Source organism: Oncorhynchus gorbuscha, linkage group LG10 (assembly GCF_021184085.1).
Source record: "Oncorhynchus gorbuscha isolate QuinsamMale2020 ecotype Even-year linkage group LG10, OgorEven_v1.0, whole genome shotgun sequence".
NCBI classification, from domain to species: Eukaryota; Metazoa; Chordata; class Actinopteri; order Salmoniformes; family Salmonidae; genus Oncorhynchus; species Oncorhynchus gorbuscha.
In genome coordinates this window covers 31,455,885-31,479,139 of record NC_060182.1, presented here as the reverse complement: position 1 = coordinate 31,479,139, position 23,255 = coordinate 31,455,885, and the positions used below count along the sequence as shown (strand labels likewise).

General features: G+C 40.2%; 2 protein-coding genes across 4 annotated transcripts in view; one reads left to right on the top strand and one right to left on the bottom strand.

Moving 5' to 3' along the window:
* LOC124045868 (protein kinase C and casein kinase substrate in neurons protein 1-like) overlaps positions 1–3,202 on the top strand; it is a 63,788-nt gene extending 60,586 nt beyond the window's left edge. For all 3 annotated transcript variants that reach the window (XM_046365627.1, XM_046365628.1, XM_046365626.1), the window contains 5 exons: positions 434–554; positions 755–867; positions 1,002–1,043; positions 1,338–1,570; positions 2,081–3,202. In XM_046365627.1, coding sequence (XP_046221583.1) covers positions 434–554; positions 755–867; positions 1,002–1,043; positions 1,338–1,570; positions 2,081–2,190 — 619 coding nt within the window. In that variant the 3' untranslated portion in view covers positions 2,191–3,202. The remainder of the gene's footprint in view (positions 1–433; positions 555–754; positions 868–1,001; positions 1,044–1,337; positions 1,571–2,080) is intronic.
* A 3,365-nt stretch (positions 3,203–6,567) lies between these two features.
* On the bottom strand, positions 6,568–21,006 carry LOC124045870 (SAM pointed domain-containing Ets transcription factor-like). Its single transcript, XM_046365629.1, has 5 exons — positions 20,522–21,006; positions 12,499–12,947; positions 10,438–10,635; positions 9,464–9,646; positions 6,568–8,905 (listed from the first exon to the last, which is right to left on the bottom strand). The coding sequence occupies exons 2-5, from the start codon at positions 12,932–12,934 to the stop codon at positions 8,727–8,729; spliced, it is 996 nt and encodes a 331-aa protein (XP_046221585.1). The 5' UTR covers positions 12,935–12,947; positions 20,522–21,006; the 3' UTR covers positions 6,568–8,726.
* Between the last annotated feature and the right edge of the window lie 2,249 nt (positions 21,007–23,255).

Here is a 23,255-nt window from a genome sequence, read left to right as displayed (position 1 = left end):
TCGAATCGTCCATTTGATTGTCCATTATAGCATCTTACGCCTACATTTTTTTGCAATATCACCCAGGAAATGTCATCATCTGTAGGGCTTGACTGTCAGTTATTCTGTGTTTTTGTCTCCACCTTTTGGTGGAAAAATGCCATCTGTCGGGACTCCAACTCATATCTCACTACTCCAATTTGAATGCAAATGTGTTGTCTGTATTCTGTGTAGTCTCACCTCGTGCTATGAATGGGCCCGAATTACCTTGTCTTTGAACCATTCCACTCTGTTGTTCTGAGTGCTGGCCCTTCATAAACAACTAGAAACCCTCCAGGAAAACAGTACCATCAGCGCTGGACAGTTTGCACTGGCAGCCCTACTGTATTATTGTCCCTTAAACAGGCCCCCTCTCTCTCTGCGTGTTACAATGTGCTCTCTGTCTTCTCCCCAGCTATGGCACGGTATACAGAGAACTGGAGCGCACCATCCTGGGTGCCAACACACAGGAGGACCTGCAGTGGTTCAGCAACCACCATGGCCCTTGCATGCATATGAATTGGCCCATGTTTGAGGTACTGTGTGGTTCAGCTATTCATAGACATTCCTCCCCAGATACAAGTATGCATTTTTAATAACCCGTTCAGTAAATTGGCTTTCAGTTGGAAGATTGTTGATTTACTGACTGATTTAAAAAGGAAAAGTTAAATGCCATTGGCCAGATCTGAGTCTCTGCTTCAGTGTAGACGTATTTATCATCTGCTCTGCCTTCCAGGACTATAATCCAGATGCCGCTGCTGTTGTTAAGAGGGAGAAGGTGCAGAAGCCGGCTGGGGCCCCACCGACCCCCAGCACTGACCATGTCGCACCGCCTGGAGACCGCAGCAGGTGAGAGGATCACTCCACTGGTGAAACTGCTACTGACAAAAAACACACACACACACAAAATGACATGCCAGGGTTAATCAATATCTCCCATGATGCCATACCATTTGTTTTTCTGTCTTCCTTCAATTGATCAGCATCAGCGCTGATCATGTGGCACTGCCTGGTGACCGTGGCAGGTGAGAGGACCACAACACTGATCAAACACTACACACACCATCTACTGCCACATACCATCTACTGCCACACCGGGACCTACCCTAGTCAAACCATTTAAATGTCATCAAACACGCGGGATCTAACATCCCATTTTTTACAGTCTCCATTTAATTAACTGGATATATATTGATTATATAGATGTGTTTCATTTACTCTGTTAATTACTGTTGCTCTAGTCTACTGTAATCATGTTTGTATTATCTATGAAATTCTCCCGACCAAACCCATGTATCTTCCTAACCCTTCTGTTGCAGTGTGAGCAGCTATGAAAAGAACCAGGCCTACTCCACTGATTGGTCCGATGATGAGGCGCCTGCAGCTCATTCAGGCGGTGAGACCAATGGGGGTGGGAATGAAAACTCCTTTGAGGAAGACTCTAGCAGCGCCGGAAAAGGGGGTGCTGGGACCGGGACCGCGTCTGGGGTCCGGGTGCGTGCTCTGTATGATTATGACGGACAGGAACAAGATGAGCTCACCTTCAAAGCTGGTAAGCAACGACAACACTTCACCATCTTTGATGTCTCTTGATTTGGATATGATGTATTTCCAGTTTAACCCTATTCTTGGCCCTATGATTTGAGTCCAACAGTGCAGTTTACCTCAACTATCAGTGCCAGATGGCTTATTATGGCCAAGCTGACTTGATAGGGGGGTGGAGATGAGGTCACGGGAAATGACCTGCCTTATCTGTGCATTCCATTCCAAAGTCACTTTATTCCCAGAGGAAGATTGTAGTGGTTAGTCAATAATGGCCACATTCTACTTCCTCCAATTACAGGCACCTGCTAGTCATGAGCAATCCTCTTCTGACTGTCCCTATATTAGAGGGTGTTAGTAGGGCCTTCCTAACAACATGATGCACATCCTGCCTGATCTTTGCTAATAGGGATGTGATAAAGGAAACAACAAAGATGTCCAAATGTACTATTGACCATAATGTTGTTCAGTCATGGAAAGAGCATGGAATGCAAGTTGATTAAGGAGATGTTCTTCACAGGCGATGAACTGACCAAGACTGAGGATGAAGATGACCAAGGCTGGTGTCGAGGTCGCCTGGATACAGGCCGAGAGGGACTGTACCCGGCCAATTACGTCGAGGAGATTTAATGACCCCAGAGGAGGAGGGTATGCCATTGGAGGCAGCTCGGACTGTCCCATCCAATGGCACTGCACAGAGCCAGAGACTTATGAACAACACATCCCTTGCCCAACAGATGCGCCAAGCAGTCTTGACTAAATATAATCTTAGTAACGTAAGAAAAGACAATATATCAATATTATATTCATCCAGTATTTGAGGTGGGGAGGACTTAAACACTAAAACAGGAGCAGCATTTATTCCAGTCTACACAAACTCAAACATAACATTGAGCCAATGCAGGGACACATTTTGCATATCTGTGCTGTGTTTGATATAAAGATCATGCAGCTGATGTAAAATACATTTGCACTACATTCTCCTATAACAGTGTGACAATAATGTAACCAATTATACCTACCTACCCGTTTAACCAGAACAAGCTACTCAGTCTGCATTGTGTGTATATGGTGCCATTTTGTGTAGCATTTTCAATGCTATGTGTTCAGTCCTCATGTTTACATTGGGAATGCTGTGTATTGTTAAAAGTACCACAAAATGTACCATAGATTTTATTTTTTGTGATTTGGTCTAATCCCTTTTACCAGTGTGTGCATTGCTACACGAAGTGTTTATCTCAGAATGTGCTATGCAACAGGCTTTCCCTAAACCTCCAAGCCATATTAAGGCTACAAGATGCAACAAATCCGCTGATATGAAAACCAATGCAGAGGATCAGAGTTCACCATTAGACACAGAAACAGCATTGGAATAGCACCACAAACTTGTGTCTGACTTCATAAACGGAAGTGGAGTTGGTGTATATACCTTTTTCTCTCTTCCCATCACCACCCTTAAATCATAACACCTCATTTGAATTCATTGCAGGGTATATCTACAATACCTGTTAATTGCAGGGTATATCTACAATACCTGTTAATTGCAGGGTATATCTACAATACCTGTTAATTGCAGGGTATATCTACAATACCTGTTAATTGCAGGGTATATCTACAATACCTGTTAATTGCAGGGTATATCTACAATACCTGTTAATTGCAGGGTATATCTACAATACCTGTTAATTGCAGGGTATATCTACAATACCTGTTAATTACAGGATATATCTACAATACCTGTTAATTGCAGGGTATATCTACAATACCTGTTAATTGCATCTACAATACCTGTTAATTGCAGGGTATATCTACAATACCTGTTAATTGCAGGGTATATCTACAATACCTGTTAATTGCAGGGTATATCTACAATACCTGTTAATTGCAGGGTATATCTACAATACCTGTTAATTGCAGGGTATATCTACAATACCTGTTAATTGCAGGGTATATCTACAATACCTGTTAATTGCAGGGTATATCTACAATACCTGTTAATTGCAGGGTATATCTACAATACCTGTTAATTGCAGGGTATATCTACAATACCTGTTAATTGCAGGGTATATCTACAATACCTGTTAATTGCAGGGTATATCTACAATACCTGTTAATTGCAGGGTATATCTACAATACCTGTTAATTGCAGGGTATATCTACAATACCTGTTAATTGCAGGGTATATCTACAATACCTGTTAATTGCAGGGTATATCTACAATACCTGTTAATTGCAGGGTATATCTACAATACCTGTTAATTGCAGGGTATATCTACAATACCTGTTAATTGCAGGGTATATCTACAATACCTGTTAATTATCTACAATACCTGTTAATTGCAGGGTATATCTACAATACCTGTTAATTGCAGGGTATATCTACAATACCTGTTAATTGCAGGGTATATCTACAATACCTGTTAATTGCAGGGTATATCTACAATACCTGTTAATTGCAGGGTATATCTACAATACCTGTTAATTGCAGGGTATATCTACAATACCTGTTAATTGCAGGGTATATCTACAATACCTGTTAATTGCAGGGTATATCTACAATACCTGTTAATTGCAGGGTATATCTACAATACCTGTTAATTGCAGGGTATATCTACAATACCTGTTAATTGCAGGGTATATCTACAATACCTGTTAATTGCAGGGTATATCTACAATACCTGTTAATTGCAGGGTATATCTACAATACCTGTTAATTGCAGGGTATATCTACAATACCTGTTAATTGCAGGGTATATCTACAATACCTGTTAATTGCAGGGTATATCTACAATACCTGTTAATTGCAGGGTATATCTACAATACCTGTTAATTGCAGGGTATATCTACAATACCTGTTAATTGCAGGGTATATCTACAATACCTGTTCATTTCAATTCATTGGGGGTATTATCTAGAATACCTGTGAGGGGAATTCTGTATTTTTGGGGTCAGTGGGCATGATATTATCACCAGTTTGCTTTTATTTTATCTGTCAATGGTAACTAGAAAGGTTTGATTGTTCAGGTGACGTAATCAGGCATATTAACTTTAAATGTAGATGTTTTAAGGATATAAAATGAAAATGTGGTCATGAATGTAGTTGTAGGGGCCTGGATGGAGACATGCTGTTTTTAACTAGACATGTTGTATTCCACTGTCATGGAGAACCCTACAAAGCAAAAAGCACTTATGAACCCATTCTCCTAGGGGCCCAATTCTGACTTAGGAGTGTATGCCCTTTCCTACACATGCCTTTCCTACTGCACTTCTCAGTAGTTGGTATTCAGACTTACCTTATGAAGGTGCCTAACATTCTTTGCAGGCGTGGTTCCCTTGTGCGTGCTGAATGCATTTAATTAAACAGCTAATAAACCCTCCCACTTGCTGGCCAACAGATTTTCTCTGGGATTTTTCATTCAATAGGGTTTTCTGTACATTTATCTTAAGCCATCCCTTTAAATACGGTGAACCTTTAATTAGAACTTTGACGACAGACTAGAATACATCTAGAGAACGGGTTCCAAATATAGGGATCAATGAAAGAAAGCCATCTCAATATATGCATAATCATCTCTGTTTCAGCACCAGCTGGTAGATTAAGAAATTCTCTGATCTTGTAGATTATGTAGGCAAATTTTAAGGGTTAGGAAAGTATGTATAAGTCATTTAAAAAAACAGGGTGGGAAAGCCTTTATGCATGAAATATATTTATGAATAAAAAATACAGTGGTTTGAATGATCCTGAAAGTTATCATATTCAAATTCAATCCATGAATTAATGGGAGGTGTATGAGGGTTGAACAATAATCTAGTCCTAATCATGGAACTGTTGGACAACAATGGTCCAGTCGTTGTGAACCGTGCGCCAGGCTCCAGGTTAAACCTGCTACTGAGTTCCAGAAGGATTCAAATATGCTACATGTCCCAAATTATTGCACAACGTTAGCCTAATATGATCCACTAATGCTAGCAACCCTCAGCAACAACTACACAGAGGTGACAGAGGAAAGAAAGGTAAACAGAATAGAATAGAAGGATGCAAAATGTAAGCTACAATTATTTTATTTTTACTGACACTAAAGTGACTTGTTTTATAAATGTATGTGGGTATTACTGACGGTGGCTCCCGATATTGGCTAATATTTAACATGATTCAAATGGTAAAATAAAAAGGAGAAAAACCTGGGTATATAATTAAAACATTCAAATGCACAAACATCAACTAGCCAGGTTCAGCCCTACAGAAGCCTATATCTTGGGTCTCCAAATTTCATCCACGCAAATGATGAGGGCACACAATTCAAATTCTATTATTTATGGCCAATTTTCACTGCGGAAAAGGGGCCGCAGTACATGTCATGTTGATATGATTTTCAGTTAGCTTCCATATGACTGGTTTCACATTCGTCTCCTGGGATCATAAGGAAAAATAATCTCAAACAATTGCTATGTGTATTTATACTCCCCTTCTCCAAACGGATGAATAATTTACCGAGCTCTTATCAATAGCTCTTATCAATTGAAACATTGCAGTGCATGGATAATGCTGCTATTTCTATATAAGAAAAAAAATGGATGCTTTTTCCAATTGGAACTGGCAGATTCGCTACAGTGTCAAGGTAGTGGAATTATTAGGGAATTAGGTCACGGTCAGAATACGGCGTGTCTGTAGACAATCCTCCGTCACGCCTTCGTTTCTTAGATCTCTACCCCGAACGAATAGCATGCTATTCGCATGCTTAAATTCAAGGTCAGTACAAGCATAGAGATAAAAGTTCATTAAAAGGGACTATGTTCCATTTACGCCACTTAACTCGGGTCGGAATCGGCCCCCTACTGAGCCAAAGAATGACCGAAATCTGAAATACATAAAACTCTTTCCTCATGCAATAACTCAACTATCGCATAACCCTGTCATGCAACTAACTGCTACCTGTTGTCTCAGTATTTATTTCATCATTCAATAGTTGATCCACAGGGGAGAATACAAGAGCATACCACAGTGAATACAGTATATCAGAAATCATTTATTTGACAGAAGTAATTAACTCTACTTTAGATTGCTCATGGTAGTATACTTCACATGCTCACACCTAACTCAGCCCCTGCTTTAAATGCACATACTGTATATACAGAAAATATTACAGTACTTGCTGACAAATCTAGTTTATCAGATGTTTATCCGATTCAAATATTTTTGCCAATGGTGGGCTATCTAAATCAGGCATGCAATAATTTTGTGAGAGTAGAAAGCTTTGCACAGAACAGGGGTCATGAACGTGAGGTTAAACCGCCTCAAGTTTGATGTCATAAAACATTATTATATTGGCAAGATGTGTTTTGGTTATGGCTTCAGAGGAGATTTCACCAGGTCTTGGTATCACTGTTGAGAGAACACATCACCAGCTCACAAGTTATGTATCTTAGTGTAAACTACCCAGCAAAAATAACTAATATATAGCCTTTACACACACACACACACCTCGGGTAGATATTTTTTGGGAAACAAAAATCTTTATCATTCAGCGTGTATGAGTTGTGTAATTGTAAATAAAATAATAATAAAAAAATGCAAGTGATCAAATACTAAGACAAAATGTAGTACCATACATGCAAATGTGTTACAACAAAATAACAGCAATGGAAAGCATATTAAGTAATAGGTACCATATCGTATGAATTGCATCGCAATGGAATTGTCAATGTACCATATAAGAGCGTTACCCCACGCTGTCAGATGTGTAAATGATGATGTAATTTAAGGATTTTATTCTCTTGTAACTGTACAACTGTGTTGAGTTGGAAATTAAACCTAACTACATTGAGGCAGTAAAAACGGTGTATATGTAAATGCTTTTTTAATGTTGATATTTCTCTTCCTTATGCACACAAGGGGGACACGGCTCATGTTGTGAAACCCCTGTATTAGCAGATGTGTGTATGTTTATAGTTAGTGATGTAATTTGATCTCCTAAATGGTGTAGTGCCTGTTCATCTTAATGTAACACAAGGTTAATTTAAATATGCATAAAGATCATTATGATTATGATAATAAGGATGATATTCTGAATCAAAGTTGTTGTGATGGTGTCAATATTACAATATTGGTTTGAAAGGGGAAAACAAGTTTGTTGAGACTACAAACAAAATGTTTCGTGTCCCATGTGTGTTTTTTGGATGGATTTTGACTGTGCATTATGGGTTATGATATGCTATGATTGTAGTCTTAGGGTGCTTGATGTAAAAAAAAAGTTGCTTTGTTTTAAACACATTCAGTATTTAAACACATTCTTACACATTGTCATTATAAATATTCAATATTATATTCCAACATTTGTATGTATCCAATCACTAAATCTCTGACACAGGTGTTCGACTCCACATACAGTTCCAAGCACTTGAAATGTGACAGTGGTATTGAAATGCTTATATTACAGTAGGTCACTGTATTCACTAATTCCTATTAGACTGTATTCTTCCGCCAGGGAATGGGCACCGGAGTCAAATCATTTCAATTCAATGAGATCTGTGATATTACAAATCTACATCAGGATCATAATTGGCCCTGCTGTATGGGGTAAACAGCTGTGACTGTGACCTATGAAGTGGCCTTAACATCGGACTGCTACTAGAGATCAGCAGTGAACATATTCAATCCATTCTATAGTACATTATATACTCACCATAGCTTAGTCCACTGTAGTTTCCAAAGCAAGCTTCAGAGAACTAATTATGTCAAATGTAACATTTGTAAGTGCTATGGGTTGTAAGGAGAGACATGTTGAAATGTAAATGGCACTAAAAAGAGCAACCATTACAAATGAAGAAATAAATAGTAGCTGATGTACTGGTGATTAAGATAAAAAATATACAAACATGGAATTGACATTTGTAAAAATGAAATATTGGACAATTAATATTACAATTATTTCAACAATATTGGAAATGTAAAACATTACATATCTAATGCAATGTGACAATACATTCCCATATCAGGTTACACATAAGAATATTGAAATTAGGCAGGAGTGCACAATGCAGGAGGCAGTCTATGCAGTGCATTGTTAATGCTGGAGCTAAAACAGCAGTTAGAGGCTTCTTTTCAGTTAGTTGTCACCAGTCATCACCACTCGTGTTCTCCTCTTCTGGCTGGCTGCTCAACAGCTTCATACAGGGTGGACAAACTGATAGACCAGTCTCTGGGACACATCAGGCTTGCGGATGATGCCCTTCTTGTAGTACTGCCGGATAGAGCGACTCAGCTTGTCGTAGTTCATAGCTGGACGATTCTTTCTGAGGCCCCATAACCTGGCTACATAAGCCGAGTTTTCGATTTTGAAGATACCTGATGATTCAAAGGAAAAATAAAATGCCAGAGATGGAACATTTCACTTTTTTCAGCAACCAATGGACAATAAGCCCCAAATGTTGAATAACCCAAGTCAGTTCACATGGCCAAATGTTCTCACCCTTACAGTGTACCTTTTAGGACACCCTCAGCTTTAAAGCCCTCATCCAGTCTTTTTATTTTAGCTTTTAAATCATCGCTATATTTTTAATAAATTACTGTGTGTGTCTATTTCATAAAAATAAGCTTTTGCCATTGAAATGCTCAGTCTGATCCTGTGGGCATGTTTATAGGAATTTAAATATATTTACATACACTGCCCTGATTGGCGCATCGGACCGTTTTGAATCTAGAGCCTACCCCGCCCGCGTACCCTTTAGGAGGAATCATATGCAAAATAAAAGATGACTGGTCATTGGTCAGAATAATCCGATCAGATTGTGATGTCATGATCTGGGCCAAAAACTCTATCCCACCTGAACAGGCTGAAATTCCAGGCTAAAATGTACACCATACACCTGTCTGCACTCCCCCCTCTTTCCCCTGCCCACTAACCTTTCTCCTTGTTGAGCCAGCGGATGCAGCGTCCATAGTTGTGTGGCTTGAGGAGCAGCTGTCTAAGGAACTGCCACAGGTGGATGGGCTGGCTTGAGCAGGATGAGTCAGCCTCTGGACACGTCTCGTCAGCACTATGTAACTTGGTATCTCCTGGTGTGCAGCACTCCTTCATGCACGCAGCTGTGACAAAAACAACATTGAACAGGATTACGCATTTGTTATCTCAACATAAGACTAAGAAAATATCTGAAAACTACAGTACAATCTATATAGTGAATGAGCCAAGTACTCATTTGGCTTGTGGCTATTAAACATTCAATAATTTTCTATGGAATTACGCACACCATAAATGAAATATATGCCATATTATAATATAAGTGTACAAAACATTAAGAACACCTGCTCTTTCCATGCCATAGACTGACCAGGTGAATCCAGGTGAAAGCTATGATCCCTTATTGATGTCACTTGTTAAGTCCACTTCAATCAGTGTAGATAAAGGGGAGGAGACAGGTTAAATAAGTATTTTTAAGCCTTGATACAATTGAAACATGGATTGTGGATGTGTGCCACTCAGAGGGTGAATGGGCAAGACAAAATATTTAAGTGTCTTTGAACGGGGTATGGTAGTAGGTGCCAGGTGCACCAGTTTCAGTGTGTCAAGAACTGCAATGCTGCTGGGTTTTTCACACTCAACAGTTTCCCATGTGTATCAGGAATGGCCCACCACCCAAAGGACATCCAGCCAACTTGACACAAGTGTGGGAAGCATTGGAGTCAACATGGGCCAGCATCCCTGTGGAACATTTTCGACACCTTGTAGAGTCAATGCCCCAGCAAATTGAGGCTGTTCTGAGGGCCAAAGAGGATGCAACTCAATATTAGGAAGGTGTTCCTAATGTTGTGTACACTCAGTGTATATATACCACAGTCTGATTAACAGATCCGTTCAAGGTTGTCAGTTGCCCTACCTGATCTCCAGATGTCCAGGTGAGCAAACAGCAGGTCTCCACATTGCATTGAGCGCTGCCTGAAGTCCTCCTCTGTCATGGAGCACAGGTCCTTCCCACTGAGCTCCTGGAACACCTTTCCCACCTGGGGTAGTCTGTACAGGTGCTCTGTCCACAGCAGCCACTTCTGGACGTTGCCACAGTTCCACTCCATGGGTTCTGCAGAGGCGATGAGGTACATTGTACTGTATGCAATTTCTGAACTGATATTTGTCTTCCCTATGACAAGTAGTGAGTGAGTGAGTATGTGAAATGAGGCGTGTGAAATGATGAATTGTCAACAGAGGCATTTGCACAGGGCGGAGAGGCCCCAGACACTTCTGTCATTGGGCTTAGCCCAGCGTCAGTGGTATTCAAGTTTCAAGTTTCAGAGATTATTCAAGTTTTGAAGTTTATTCGCCACGTGCACAGCATACAACAGGTGTAAAACAGTACAGTAAAATCCTTACCTTGAGAGCTCTTTCCCAACAATGCAGTGATAATAATAATAATAATATATTATTAGCATAGAAGTCTTATTTATTAGCATAGAAGTCGCAATGTCGCATAAAAAAAGGGCAGCCTACAGTGAATGGTGACCTTTACTGTTTTGTTTGCTTTCCTTATAAGAAAGATCTGACAGTGGATAATGGGGTTTTTCAACTGTGAGACTTTTCTCAGTGCTCTTTTATCCTTATTCTAGTCATTCTACAGACAGTGACAGATCACATGTTTAACTGTGGTGAACATGACAGACCCTGAGACTGATAGAGACATGAGGTCTATCCCTTTTGGAGACTATTCAGACCCCTTGACTTTTTTCACATTTTGGTAGGTTACAGCCTTATTCTAAAATTAATTCAATAGTTTTTTAAATCTGTATTAATCTACCCACAATGCTCAATAATAACAAAGCAAAAACAGTAACAAAAAAACACATAAATATCACATTTACATAAGTATTCAGACCCTTTACTCAATACTTTGTTGAAGCACCTTTGGCAGCGATTACAGCCTCAAGTCTTCTTGGGTATGACGCTACCAGCTTGGCACACCTGTATGTTGGGAGTTTCTCCCATTATTCTCTGCAGATCCTCTCAATCTCTGTCAGGTTGGATGGGGATAGTTGCTGCACAGCTACATTCAGGTCTCTTCAGAGATGTTCGTTCGGGTTCAAGTCCGGGCTCTGGCTGGGCCACTCGAGGACATTCAGAGACTTGTCACGAAGCCATTACTGCGTTGTCTTGGCTGTTTGCTTGTCCTGTCTGGGTTGTTGTCCTGTTGGAAGGTGAACCTTCACAACAGTCTGAGGTCCTGAGTGCTCTAGCAGGTTTTCATCAAGGATCTCTCTCCGTTCATCTTTGCCTCGATCCTGACTACTCTCCCAGTCCCTGCAACTGAAAAACATTCCCACAGCATGATGCTGCCACCACCATGCTTCACTGAACCAATCGGGTTCTTGGTCACTTTCCTGACCAAGGCCCATCTCCCCCGATTGCTCAGTTTGGCTGGGCGACCAGCTCTGGGAAGAGCCTTGGTGGTTCCAAACTTCTTCCATTTTAGAATGATGGAGGCCACTGTGTTATTGGGGACCTTCAATGCTGCATAGTTTATTTGGTACCTTTCCCCAGATATGTGCCTTCGACACAATCCTGTCTCAGAGCTCTACAGACAATTCCTTTAACATCATGGTTTTTGCTCAATTGATCTCAATTGATCTCATAGCGAAGGGTCGGAATACTCATGTAAAGAAGTTTTTTTTTTAATACATTTGCAAAAACCTGTTTTCACTTTGTCATTATGGTGGTATTGTGTGTAGATTTCTGAGGATTTACGTTATTTAAATCGATTTTAGAATAAGGCTGTAACATAACAAAACATGTAAAAAGTCAAGGGGTCTGAATACTTTCCCAAGGCACTGTATGAAACAGTAGCATAGTTTACAGCACAGTAATAACAGTAATAATAACCGTAATACCATGGTAACAATATGGTAACAAATTACAGGCACACAATATCTTGGTAGTTAAACAGTTTTCCTACCTGGGGTAATGTTGAGCAGCTTGCAGGCGGTCTCTATGTCCTTCATTACTTCTCCCAACACAATGCTCTGAACCTGCTCCAGACAGCGTTCCTCCACCTGTCCCTCTATCCCAGAGGGGACCTCCAATCCCAGGCCCACCCCCAGGCCCTGGCTGTCGATGACAGGGCACTGCTCCAAGGGCTTACAGGGGGGCTCAGGGGGTGCTGCCTCTTTCTTCTTCAACAGCCACAAGCTGTCTTCAGTGAGGAGCATGTCAGAGCAGGGCAGGAACACCCCTTGCAGGGTGTGTTTAGGCACACTTATCAGTCCACGGGGCGGCTTGGTGTCCTCCTCCTCCCAGGCCCTCAGAGCAGACACACTGTAGGGGTAGTCATTTAAACTCATCAGGGGAAGGGGCACTGTGCTCCCCACGCGGTCACAGCCTGGACTCCCCATAGCTTCAACAGTACTGGAGATCAGAAAGGAAGACTTTCATCAGGCATGTTATATAAAGGGATTTATCCTGGATACACAAAAAGACCCTTTCCGAAAGGTCTCAAAACAATAGCGAACTTGATGGCAAACTGTTCACATATCGACATAGCAAATGTCAGGTGTAGGAATTTTTTATTTTTTATTTTATCATGTCTGGTGAAAAAAATAATCTGTCATCCATGAGTGACACTTTCTAATTACAATTTTCTAGTCACTTTGTTTGACTGGCTTATTTTCCTTTTCAATTCACATGACAAGCTTTTCCCTCAGACAGTGTTGTCCTAATGCAACATTGAAACCGTATCTAAATGTCAAAATATGGAACAGTAGTAATCGGAAAGCAAACATGACATTTCATTAATGTTGTTTGTTCTGTTGGTACTTTCTTTGAAATGTTGAATTAACCAATCTATTTTCATAAAAACAACACTTCATTATGTAGAGTTGCACGTTTGAGTATGGTGTGTAAGAATTTCAAAGGGTTGACTTTTTGTCATGTTATCAGTAACCTCTTCCCCTAGTCAGAGCTACAGAAACCCTGAAAGGCGCTGCACAACCAATGCATACGCTGCTTGGTCAATCCAACGTCTGTACTGGCCTGCAGGATTTACAGGGACATGGCCTCTGCAGAAGTCAAGGCATTCATACTTTAAGTGCTTCGCGGAGCAGAAGTGAGGGAAGTTGTCAAGGAAGTGAGTTTGTGTTCTACTGTCAACCAATCATGTCAGTGCGGAGCTATAAGGAGCCCTGTACATTGTTACAAAATTTGGGAGGTGCACAGCGATGCAGTAAGTAGCTCAATTTGGCCTCTTCGTGCCTCCGAGGTTCCGATTACGTCACATCCTCCACATGGAGCCTGAGACCACATTTACAGATCAAGCATAAATGGGCTTTACCCTAACGCTACAAGTGACAAATGACAGTTAGTTTGATAGTTGGTTCTGTGAGATTATACAACGGGTGGGTCTAATCCTGAATGCTGTTGGTTAAAAATGCATTCCAGATGGTGTCTATTCCACAAATTACCACTGGCTAAATCTATGACGTTAAAATGCCTATTTACTCTGTTCCATCTGACTGCGCAATCCACTGTCTCATCAGCCCAGGCAGGCAATTTATAAACTTGATCTCCACTATAAAAAGCATCTACACATTATCTCACATTTCTTTTAGACTAACATTTAGTTTCCAACAGTGGCGATTTGTATAAACCTTACTGTCTGTCTCCGTGCTTCTACACCTGCATTGCTTGCTGTTTGGGGTTTTAGGCTGGGTTTCTGTACAGCACTTTGAGATATCAGGTGATGTACGAAGGGCTATATAAATAAATTTGATTTGATTTGTCTCTCCGACATTTGCAACATTGTTTCAATATTCAACTTCGATCTACAGCTGTCCCATAGTAATGAAAGTGTCTTAACCAGACCCACAGGCAGACAGCTTTTCGCAGACAGTCAAAATCATGAATCTGCTGGCATAATCTTTATGGATGTATGCAAATGTCAATAGAAAACAGGTCAAACTAAACGAAATGCAGCCCGTTTGCAGTCTTTCCAGCTTTAGTTTGAAGTGATTGTGTTAGCTGTGTTGTTGGCAAGAGAGTCCACATTTTCTATGCCAGACGAAATCGCCCATCATTAGCTCATTGTTATGGATGTATCCAGATAAATGTCACTAGAAAACAGCTTAAACAAACGCAAATGCAGCTACTTTGCTGTTATTCTGACTGCACCGTTTGACGTGACTGTAAATTAGCCGTAGTTGCCCAGCTACCAATAAGAACATTGACAATAGAACGAAGGACTGGGTCACGTCCAGATACAGAACAAAAAGATTTAAGACCGAGTCGCGTCTCTGGCAACCGAACCGAAAGAACAAACGACCAGCCGGCTTGGCTAGCAACCTTAGATTTGTGTCGCTACTATATATCGTGGAAGGATGAAATAGTATGAATACATTCATTAAAATAATGTTTTTGATGAAAATACGTAAATTGTTATTTACATTTTAGCAGACACTCTTATCCAGATGAATTAGGGTTAAGTGCGTTGTTCAAGGACACATCAATAGATTTTTCACCTAGTCAGCTCTGGAAATTGAACCAGCAACCTTTCGGATACTGACCCAGCGTCCTTTACCGATAGGCTACCGTTTTATGATAGTGATAATGCCTCGTCTCGGGCCTAACAACACCCGTGCCAATATACCCTCCAAACACCGGCTTCTCAGACATTATCACTTAAACATAAGGTAACAGACATCATGTAATGTCAAGACTGGGTGCTAATGCATTAAATTAAACTACATGTGAGTATACTGGCATCCAGTCTATCCATTATAATCACTGGGTTAAGAGGTGATCATCTAGGATGAAGTAAGTAGCATTGTCCCATTAAAAGCTAGAATCCTTAATTGAAACAATAACAAAGTGGTCACCTGCCCTCTGTTTTGGTTGTTTTTAAAAACTGAGGGATGGGCCTGGAGGAATGTAACCACTTTCAAACTCATAGACAGAGCTATGGATGCAAGGACTGACCATCCATGATATCAAAATAACAATGTTAACCATGTTTTGAGGCTATACAGCACTTGTTTACCTTTACATTGTTTACAAACATTTGATTAAAAACAAGCTGATATTTTGGGTTCGGATGGGGTAAACTCATGAGACATTTCTAAGTTATATTCTTCAAGAATCAATGGGAATACAGTGCATTCGGAAAGTATTTAGACCCCTTGACTTTTTCCACATTTTGTTGTTACAGTCTCATTCTAAAATGGATTAAATACATTTTTGTCCTCATCAGTCTACACACAATGCCCCATAATGACAAAGTGAAAACAGATTTTTAGAAATGTTTACAAATTTATAAAGAATTTAAAACAGAAATACCTTATTTGCATAAGTATTCAAACCCTTTGCTATGAGACTTTAAATTGAGCTCAGGTGCATCCTTTTTCCATTGATCATCCTTGAGATGTTTCTACAACTTGATTGGAGTCCATCTGTGGTACATTCAATTGATTGCACGTGATTTGGAAAGTCACACACATGCCTATATAAGGTCCCACAGTTGACAGTGCATGTCAGAGCAAAAACAAAGCCATGAGGTCAAAGGAATTGTCCTTAGAGCACCGAGACAGGATTGTGTCAAGGCACAGATCTGGGGAAGGGTACCAAAACCTTCCAGAAGGACAACCATCTCTGCAGTACTCCACCAATCAGGCCTTTATGGTAGATTGGCCAGATGGAAGCCACTCTTCAGTAAAAGGCACATGACAGCCCACTTGGAGTTTGCCAAAAGGCACCTTAAGACTATCAAACCATGAGAAACAAGATCTGATGGTCTGGTCTGATGAAATCAAGATTAAGTGTCACATCTGGAGGAAACCTGGAAGGTTCACCTTCCAACAGGACAACGACCCGATCAGACATCTCTGGAGAGACCCGGAAATAGCATTGCATCGACGCTCCCCATCCAACCTGACAGAGATTGAGAGGATCTGCAGAGAAGAATGGGAGAAACTCCCCAAATACAGGTGTGCCAAGCTCGTAGCATCATACGAAAGAAGACGCAAGGCTGTAATCGCTGCCAATGGTGCAAAGTACTGAGTAAATGGTCTGAATACTTATGTAAATGTGATATTTCCATTTTTTTTATTTTATACATTTGCAAAACTTTCTAAAACCTGTTTTTGTATAGTCATTATGGAGTTTTGTGTGTAGATTGATGAGGGAAAAAAAAACAATTTAATCAATTCTAGAATAAAGCTGTAATGTAACAAATGTGAAAAAAAGTCAAGGGGTCTGAATACTTTCTGAAGGCACTGTGTATATCAGTTATTTTCAATCACTTTGGCACATTTTTCCGATGTAAGTGGTGTATTTTCAAAACTACAAAACTCTAAACTGATTCACTTATAATGTCCCCATTCTTATGTTCAGAACTCTTGATTAGGGTTCATAAAAATAACATGGCACTGATAAACATGGTCGCCTGGTTCCTGGCTTCTAAGCAACTTTGCAGTATTTTTTTTTGTGTGTGTGTGTGTGTGTTATTTCTCACATTATATTCACAAGCATTTCTCTACACTCGTAATAACATCTGCTAAATATGTGTATGCAACCAATAAACATGATGATTTGATTTTCGTTTAAATACCATAAGAACATTTTGTTTTGCCATCAATACATCAAATGCACATTTACGTCATTTAGCAGACACTCTTATCCAGAGAGATTTACAGTAGTGAGTGCATACATTTTTCATGCTTTTTGTAACTTGTCCCCCGTGGGAGTTGAACCCACAACACTGGTGTAGCAAGCACTGTGCTCTACCATCTCAGCCACACAGGACAAAATAATGATAGCCTCACCATTTACTAATTTTAACTACCTTTTAATCCAATAGCAAAAAATACAAGATACACATTTCTAAATGTACATTTTTTTCTATAGAGTATTTGACTATAACTTGACATGTAATTTGTTTTTGCAAACCAATGACAGGTTGAGACCATGTTAAGAAATATGTCAGTCTTACACTTTCATTATCTTTACACAGTACATACGTGGAACAGATTTTCCGATATAACGGTATTGTAGGGTTATTGTAAAGCAGTTGGCTACTGTAAAAATATATATATGTGTAGCAAGGTGCTGTGTATTCCATTTCTGCCCTATGCAACATTGTAGAAGATCACCTTTCTAAGTAAACTGATAACAGCATCGCATGTCTCTCTCCTTGGCAAAATGAATCAGCTCACAGTGTATCAATAATACTCAGACGATGAGTGGAATATATTGTTATATACAACCCAGGTATTATAGCAGTGCATTGTACAACACACTATAATTCCAAATGGTAGCACATAGTGCCTCTTTCCACTTTGAAATATTGAAGCACACTGGCTGATGGAGGACGATGATGTAGTATTTACAGCCACATCCATATATGATTTGGTTTTACTTTCCAACATAAATGGATTTCAATTGATACATTTATGATGTAAAAATATAGAATTGTACAGTGTTCAGCACTTATTCTTTTGTTGGCACTTTAACCCCTTTCCCCCCTAATTTCGTGATATCCAATTACAGTCTTGACCCATCGCTGCATCTCCCCTACGGACATGGGTGAGGCGAAGGTCGAGAGCCATTCGTCCTCTGAAACACAACCCTGCCAAGCCGCACTGCTTCTTGACACACTGCTCGCTTAACTCAGAAAGCAGCCGCACCAATGTGTTGGAGGAAACACCATCCAACTGGCAACCAAAGTTAGCTTGCAGGCACCCGGCCCACCACAAGGAGCCGCTAGAGCGCGATGGGACAAGGAAATCCCGGCCGGCCAAACCCTCCTCTAATCCGGACAATCCTGGGCCAATTGTATGCTGCTTCATGGGTCTCCCGGTCACTACCGGCTGTGTCACAGCCTGGGATCGAACCCAGGATGTAGTGACGTCTCAAGCACTGCTATGTAGTTCCTTAGACCGCTGCGCCACTCGGGAGGAAATTGATATGCGATTTTGATTCAGCAGTTAGCAGTTTTGAGCAGATTGATAAAGTGATAGTTAAATGTATTGTCAACAAATTAAAAGAAAATCATACAAAAATGTGAATATTGTATTTTGAAAAGCAGGTATGAACAGGTATCCAAATTGAAAGAGATTTGGTGCACATGAGCCATTTTGATGAATTGTTTAGATTTTTGTACTTAGAGTTGTGAAAATTTAAAAAAACATGTCATTAATATACAGTAAGTTCATTTATATAAATGTCCACATTGTCATGCAATACTGTATCCATGATAGCTGAATCAGCACTTATAGACTGAGGCCCTGGGGTGTTTGGCTGGTTGCTCAGGTACTGGTGGACACTGACAGGGTTAAGTTTTTTAGGTCAACAAAACGTATTTGAGGTTAATTGCCAAATGAAAGTATCTGCCCTCACAGCATATTAGACAAAAGGTGGACAATAAATAACCCAGCCCATATCCACGGTGTGAGTAACAGCTGAGGTGGAGGTGGCATTGTATCCTCTGACGTGCTGGTTTAACCGCAACAGCTCATAATACTGTGCTGGCCGTATTCACATAGTATAGAATGATCCAGCAAATAGGAGGGCTCAGATGAAAAACTGTACATACATTCATTATTGAGACTGTTGAGAAGTGCTGTGTCTCTGTGCACTAGAACCAGAATGTATGTATGACATGTGCTGTATCTTGCTATTGGCACTAAGGTGTATAAATGGCAGTATAGTGCAGTTGTGTGATGAAGTGGGAAATGCGTTTAGGTTTTTATTACATTTAGTGCTTGAGGGGTTTTGGCTGATTGCTTATCATTTCCAATACCAAGTGTAACATAATTGGTGAGTTATTACAGGGAAGTTCAAATAGCCAGAGGACCAAATACTGTAAAGTGGGGGCCTTCTATGGATAATGAAATAGTTCAATAAAGGGAAAGTATTGTTTGAGTATAACATCATGTACAAATCATGAATGTTTTAATAGTTTGAGAATTGAGATATATTCATTCAAATGAAGAAGGTAGTGTCTTACAATCGCGCTCCATTTCTCTGTTCTCCTGGTGGGTATGTGTGCGTGTGTGTGACTAGTGTATACACGTGAATTAAATACTTCTTTAGAACAAAGCACTGGGTTCAAAAATACACCTTGATAGATAACCATTTCTAAAGTGATATCAGAGGCATTCAGTCGATATGAAAGATATTTGGTCATGTATTACTCATTGCATTCCCCTACACATTAAACAAAGGGAGGGCTGCTTTAAATTCACACCTATTTCTTTATCTCGATACTTTACTAGCATTAAAAAATAATTTCTCAGTGTGTGTGTGTGTGTGCATCTGTGTGTGTGTCATCTAAACCTCCAAACAAAGTTCAGGCACACAGTTATTAGAAGAGGGTGGTGAAACTTTCATTACACCTGTTGAACTGGTTTGGTGTCCCTTGGGGCCTGCTTACTAAAACTGAAAAACATTGCAGGTGTGTGATTAACCTGTGCGTACTAAAAAGCAGTTTGGTGCTCTTTCCATGGATGCAAGGAAAAACAAAGAAATGTCAATGTATCAAAAGGAAACAGATCACGTGAACTTTATATCCGAGGTGCATGAAAATGCCACAAGAAAGAGAATCACCTCTGATATTGCAAAAAAATCGGAGTGAATTTGTAATTTGCCAAAAACAGTAACAGAGTGAAAAACTGAATACAGTGTTTCCTTCAAACATACTTCATCAGTGTCTTGATGACACTTTGTCCAGTACAACTGTGACCCCTTCTGCAAAGAGTGGCATGGTAGATACAACACTCCGACAGTTCACTGCTACAGTGTAAATCCCTGTCTGAAAGTCTTCCTATCAAACTGGTTCCATGGTATGTCATCCTCAATAATATAACTCATAGTAATTATACTGATCAACATCTCCATCATCATCACCTTGCATAGTTCAAGACAGTCTACCACTTCATTCTAAAAAAAATCCACCTCAATATCTTTCCCAAACCCAGGCGTGTCCGTAGACATACCTGGTCAGAGGAGCAGGCTGCTGATGGTGTTTGAGCTGGTAGACTGTCACTCTGGATATCTGTCTTCACGTCTGTCAATGGACTTCTTGTACAGGTGCCGAAGAGTTCCACAGTGAGTCACAGTGCAGATGGGCAGAAGCTCAAGTCCCAAGCTCCTCTGGTGGTGGATGAGTTTAATATGTAGGCTCTCTTCTAGTGGTCTTCTCTGGTTGGCTGTTTCAGTTGTCAGGTTGTAACAGATGATTGTGGCCCTCAGGTCATGAGGCAGTGATGTGTCAGAGAGAGAGAGGGGGATTAGGCAGGATACCTGGAGCCGTGTCTCAAACACTATCAGGTGGTCGGAGTGCTTTCTTCTGCTCTGACAGTCGAGAGAGTCCTCAGCTGGCCTGCTTGGTGGGGTTAGAGGCGAGGTTGTTGGTCATCATGGCCAGCCAGCCTTATCTGTGATGAAGTTCTCACTATACTGACAAATTCATGCCAGAGGGTGCATGCGTAGGAATGCTTGCTTCAATGTGACTTCAGGTCATATTTATAAGGAGCTATTTTCACTTAGGTAAACAGTATGATGAATGTGGTTCTACCTAGCTACAGGTGTATGAGCAACTCGGTGACGACATCCCTAACTTCCCGCCTCTCTTAAGAAGAGTGGCAGTTAACCCTTTGCTGTCAGCCATGGCTTCTCATTGTAAAAGGATGAGTTTCCTAACTGTGTTCCCTTCAGTAATTTGATGTAATCTATACAATGTTTGTGATTTGTGAATAAAACAACATCCCATTGGCGTGAGGGAATTTTCTAAGATTTCTTATCACTCAAAGATTTACATAATGAACCAGGCTGCATTGTGTAAGCCAGGTAACACCACATTTGCCTGCCAAATTAGAAATACCAAGCTTTCTACTTTTGTGATTTTAAGTGAAGTTGATTTTAAAAAGAGGAAGAGTCGCACGCACTCTATATACAATCGACCACATATTTTCCATGGTTCTGAAGTCCGTAGACTCAAACATTTAGATTTTGTGGCCAATTAACAATTTCTTTGTGGATTTTGTTGTGTGCTTGGGTTTATTGTCTTGCTGGAAGATCCACTAGGGGACAAGTTTTAGCCTTATGGCATAGACAACCAGATTTTGGGCTAAAATATCCTGGTACTGGGTTCATTATGCCGTTGACTAAGGGCCCCAGCACCAGTGGAAGCAAAACAGCCCCATAACATCAAAGATCCACCACCATATTTTACAGTTAGGTATGGGGTTATTTTCTGCTCATGCATTTTGACTCCAAATCGAGTCAAAATGTGCATTGCCAAAGGGCTCTATTTTCAACAAATGTACTTGGATTGGAACCGGTGCTTTGGTCAAATGACACCAAATTCTACAAAGAGAACAATTTGCAGTTTTATAGCTAATATCATGCTTTTCTACACATTTTGAAATGAGGCTGAGACAAAATGTTGCTGTTTTAGAGCAGCACCGCAGATATTGAGATGAGCAAGATGCAAGACTTTGCTCTCACACAGTCACACACAGTATCTGCGCATGCAGACTGGTACAGGACCAAAACAGGGGAGAAGTTAAGCCTTGTGCTTCAACAATCTTAGTTGTTACTTTCTGCATCTACTTCATATCGCTGAGTCTACCTTTAAAGCACATTTCCTGCAATTCAACACATTGTCATGGGGAAGACAGAAAAATGTGCTGTTTAATAGCTAATTTCACGCTATTCTACACATTTTACAAAAGTATTCAGCCCATTTCTTTAGGCAAACCTACATTAGTTCAGGAGTAAAATGTGGTCAGTCAGTCAAGTATTGAATTTCAAGCTAAGATTCAACTGTAAAGACCAGGGAGCTTTTCAAAATCTCATAAAGAAGGGCAGTAATTGGTAAATGGGTAACAATAACAAATCAGACATTGAATATATATTTAAGCGTGGTCAAATTAATAATTAAGCTGTGGATTATATATTAAACCATCCAGACACATCAAAGATACAGTCGTCCCTTTGAACTGAGCTGCAGGACAGGAATTAAATGTTACCATGAGGTCAACAAGAAAGGTGGAGGTGTACACTACCAGTCAAAAGATTTAGAACACCTACTCATTCAAGGGTTTTTCTTTATTTTTACTATTTTCAACATTGTAGAATAATAGTAAAGAAATCAAACCTATGAAATAACACATATGGAATCGTGTAGTAACCAAAAAAGTGTTAAACAAATCAAAATATATATAAAATATTTGAGATTCTTTAAATAGCCACCCTTTGCCCTGATGACAGCTTTGAACACTCGTGGCATTCTCTCAACCAGCTTCATCTGTAACGCTTTTCCAAGTCTTGAACGAGTTCTCACAAATGCTGAGCACTTGTTGGCTGCTTTTCCTTCACTGTGCGGTCTGACTCATCCCAAACCATCTCAATTTGGTTGAGATCGAGTGATTGTGGAGGCCAGGTCATCTGATGTAGCACTCCATCACTCTCCTTCTTGGTAAAATAGCCCTTATACAGCCTGGAGGTGTGTTGGGTCATTGTCCTGTTGAAAAACAAATGATAGCCCCACTAAGCCCAAACCAGATGGGTTGGTGTATTACTGCAGAATGCTGTGGTAACCATGCTGGTTGTGTGCCTTGAATTCTAAATCAATCACAGACAATGTCACCAGCTGTTACACTTGTCGTCGGAATGAGGAGACCAAGGTGCAGCGTGGTAGGCGGACATCATAAGTTCATTAAATGA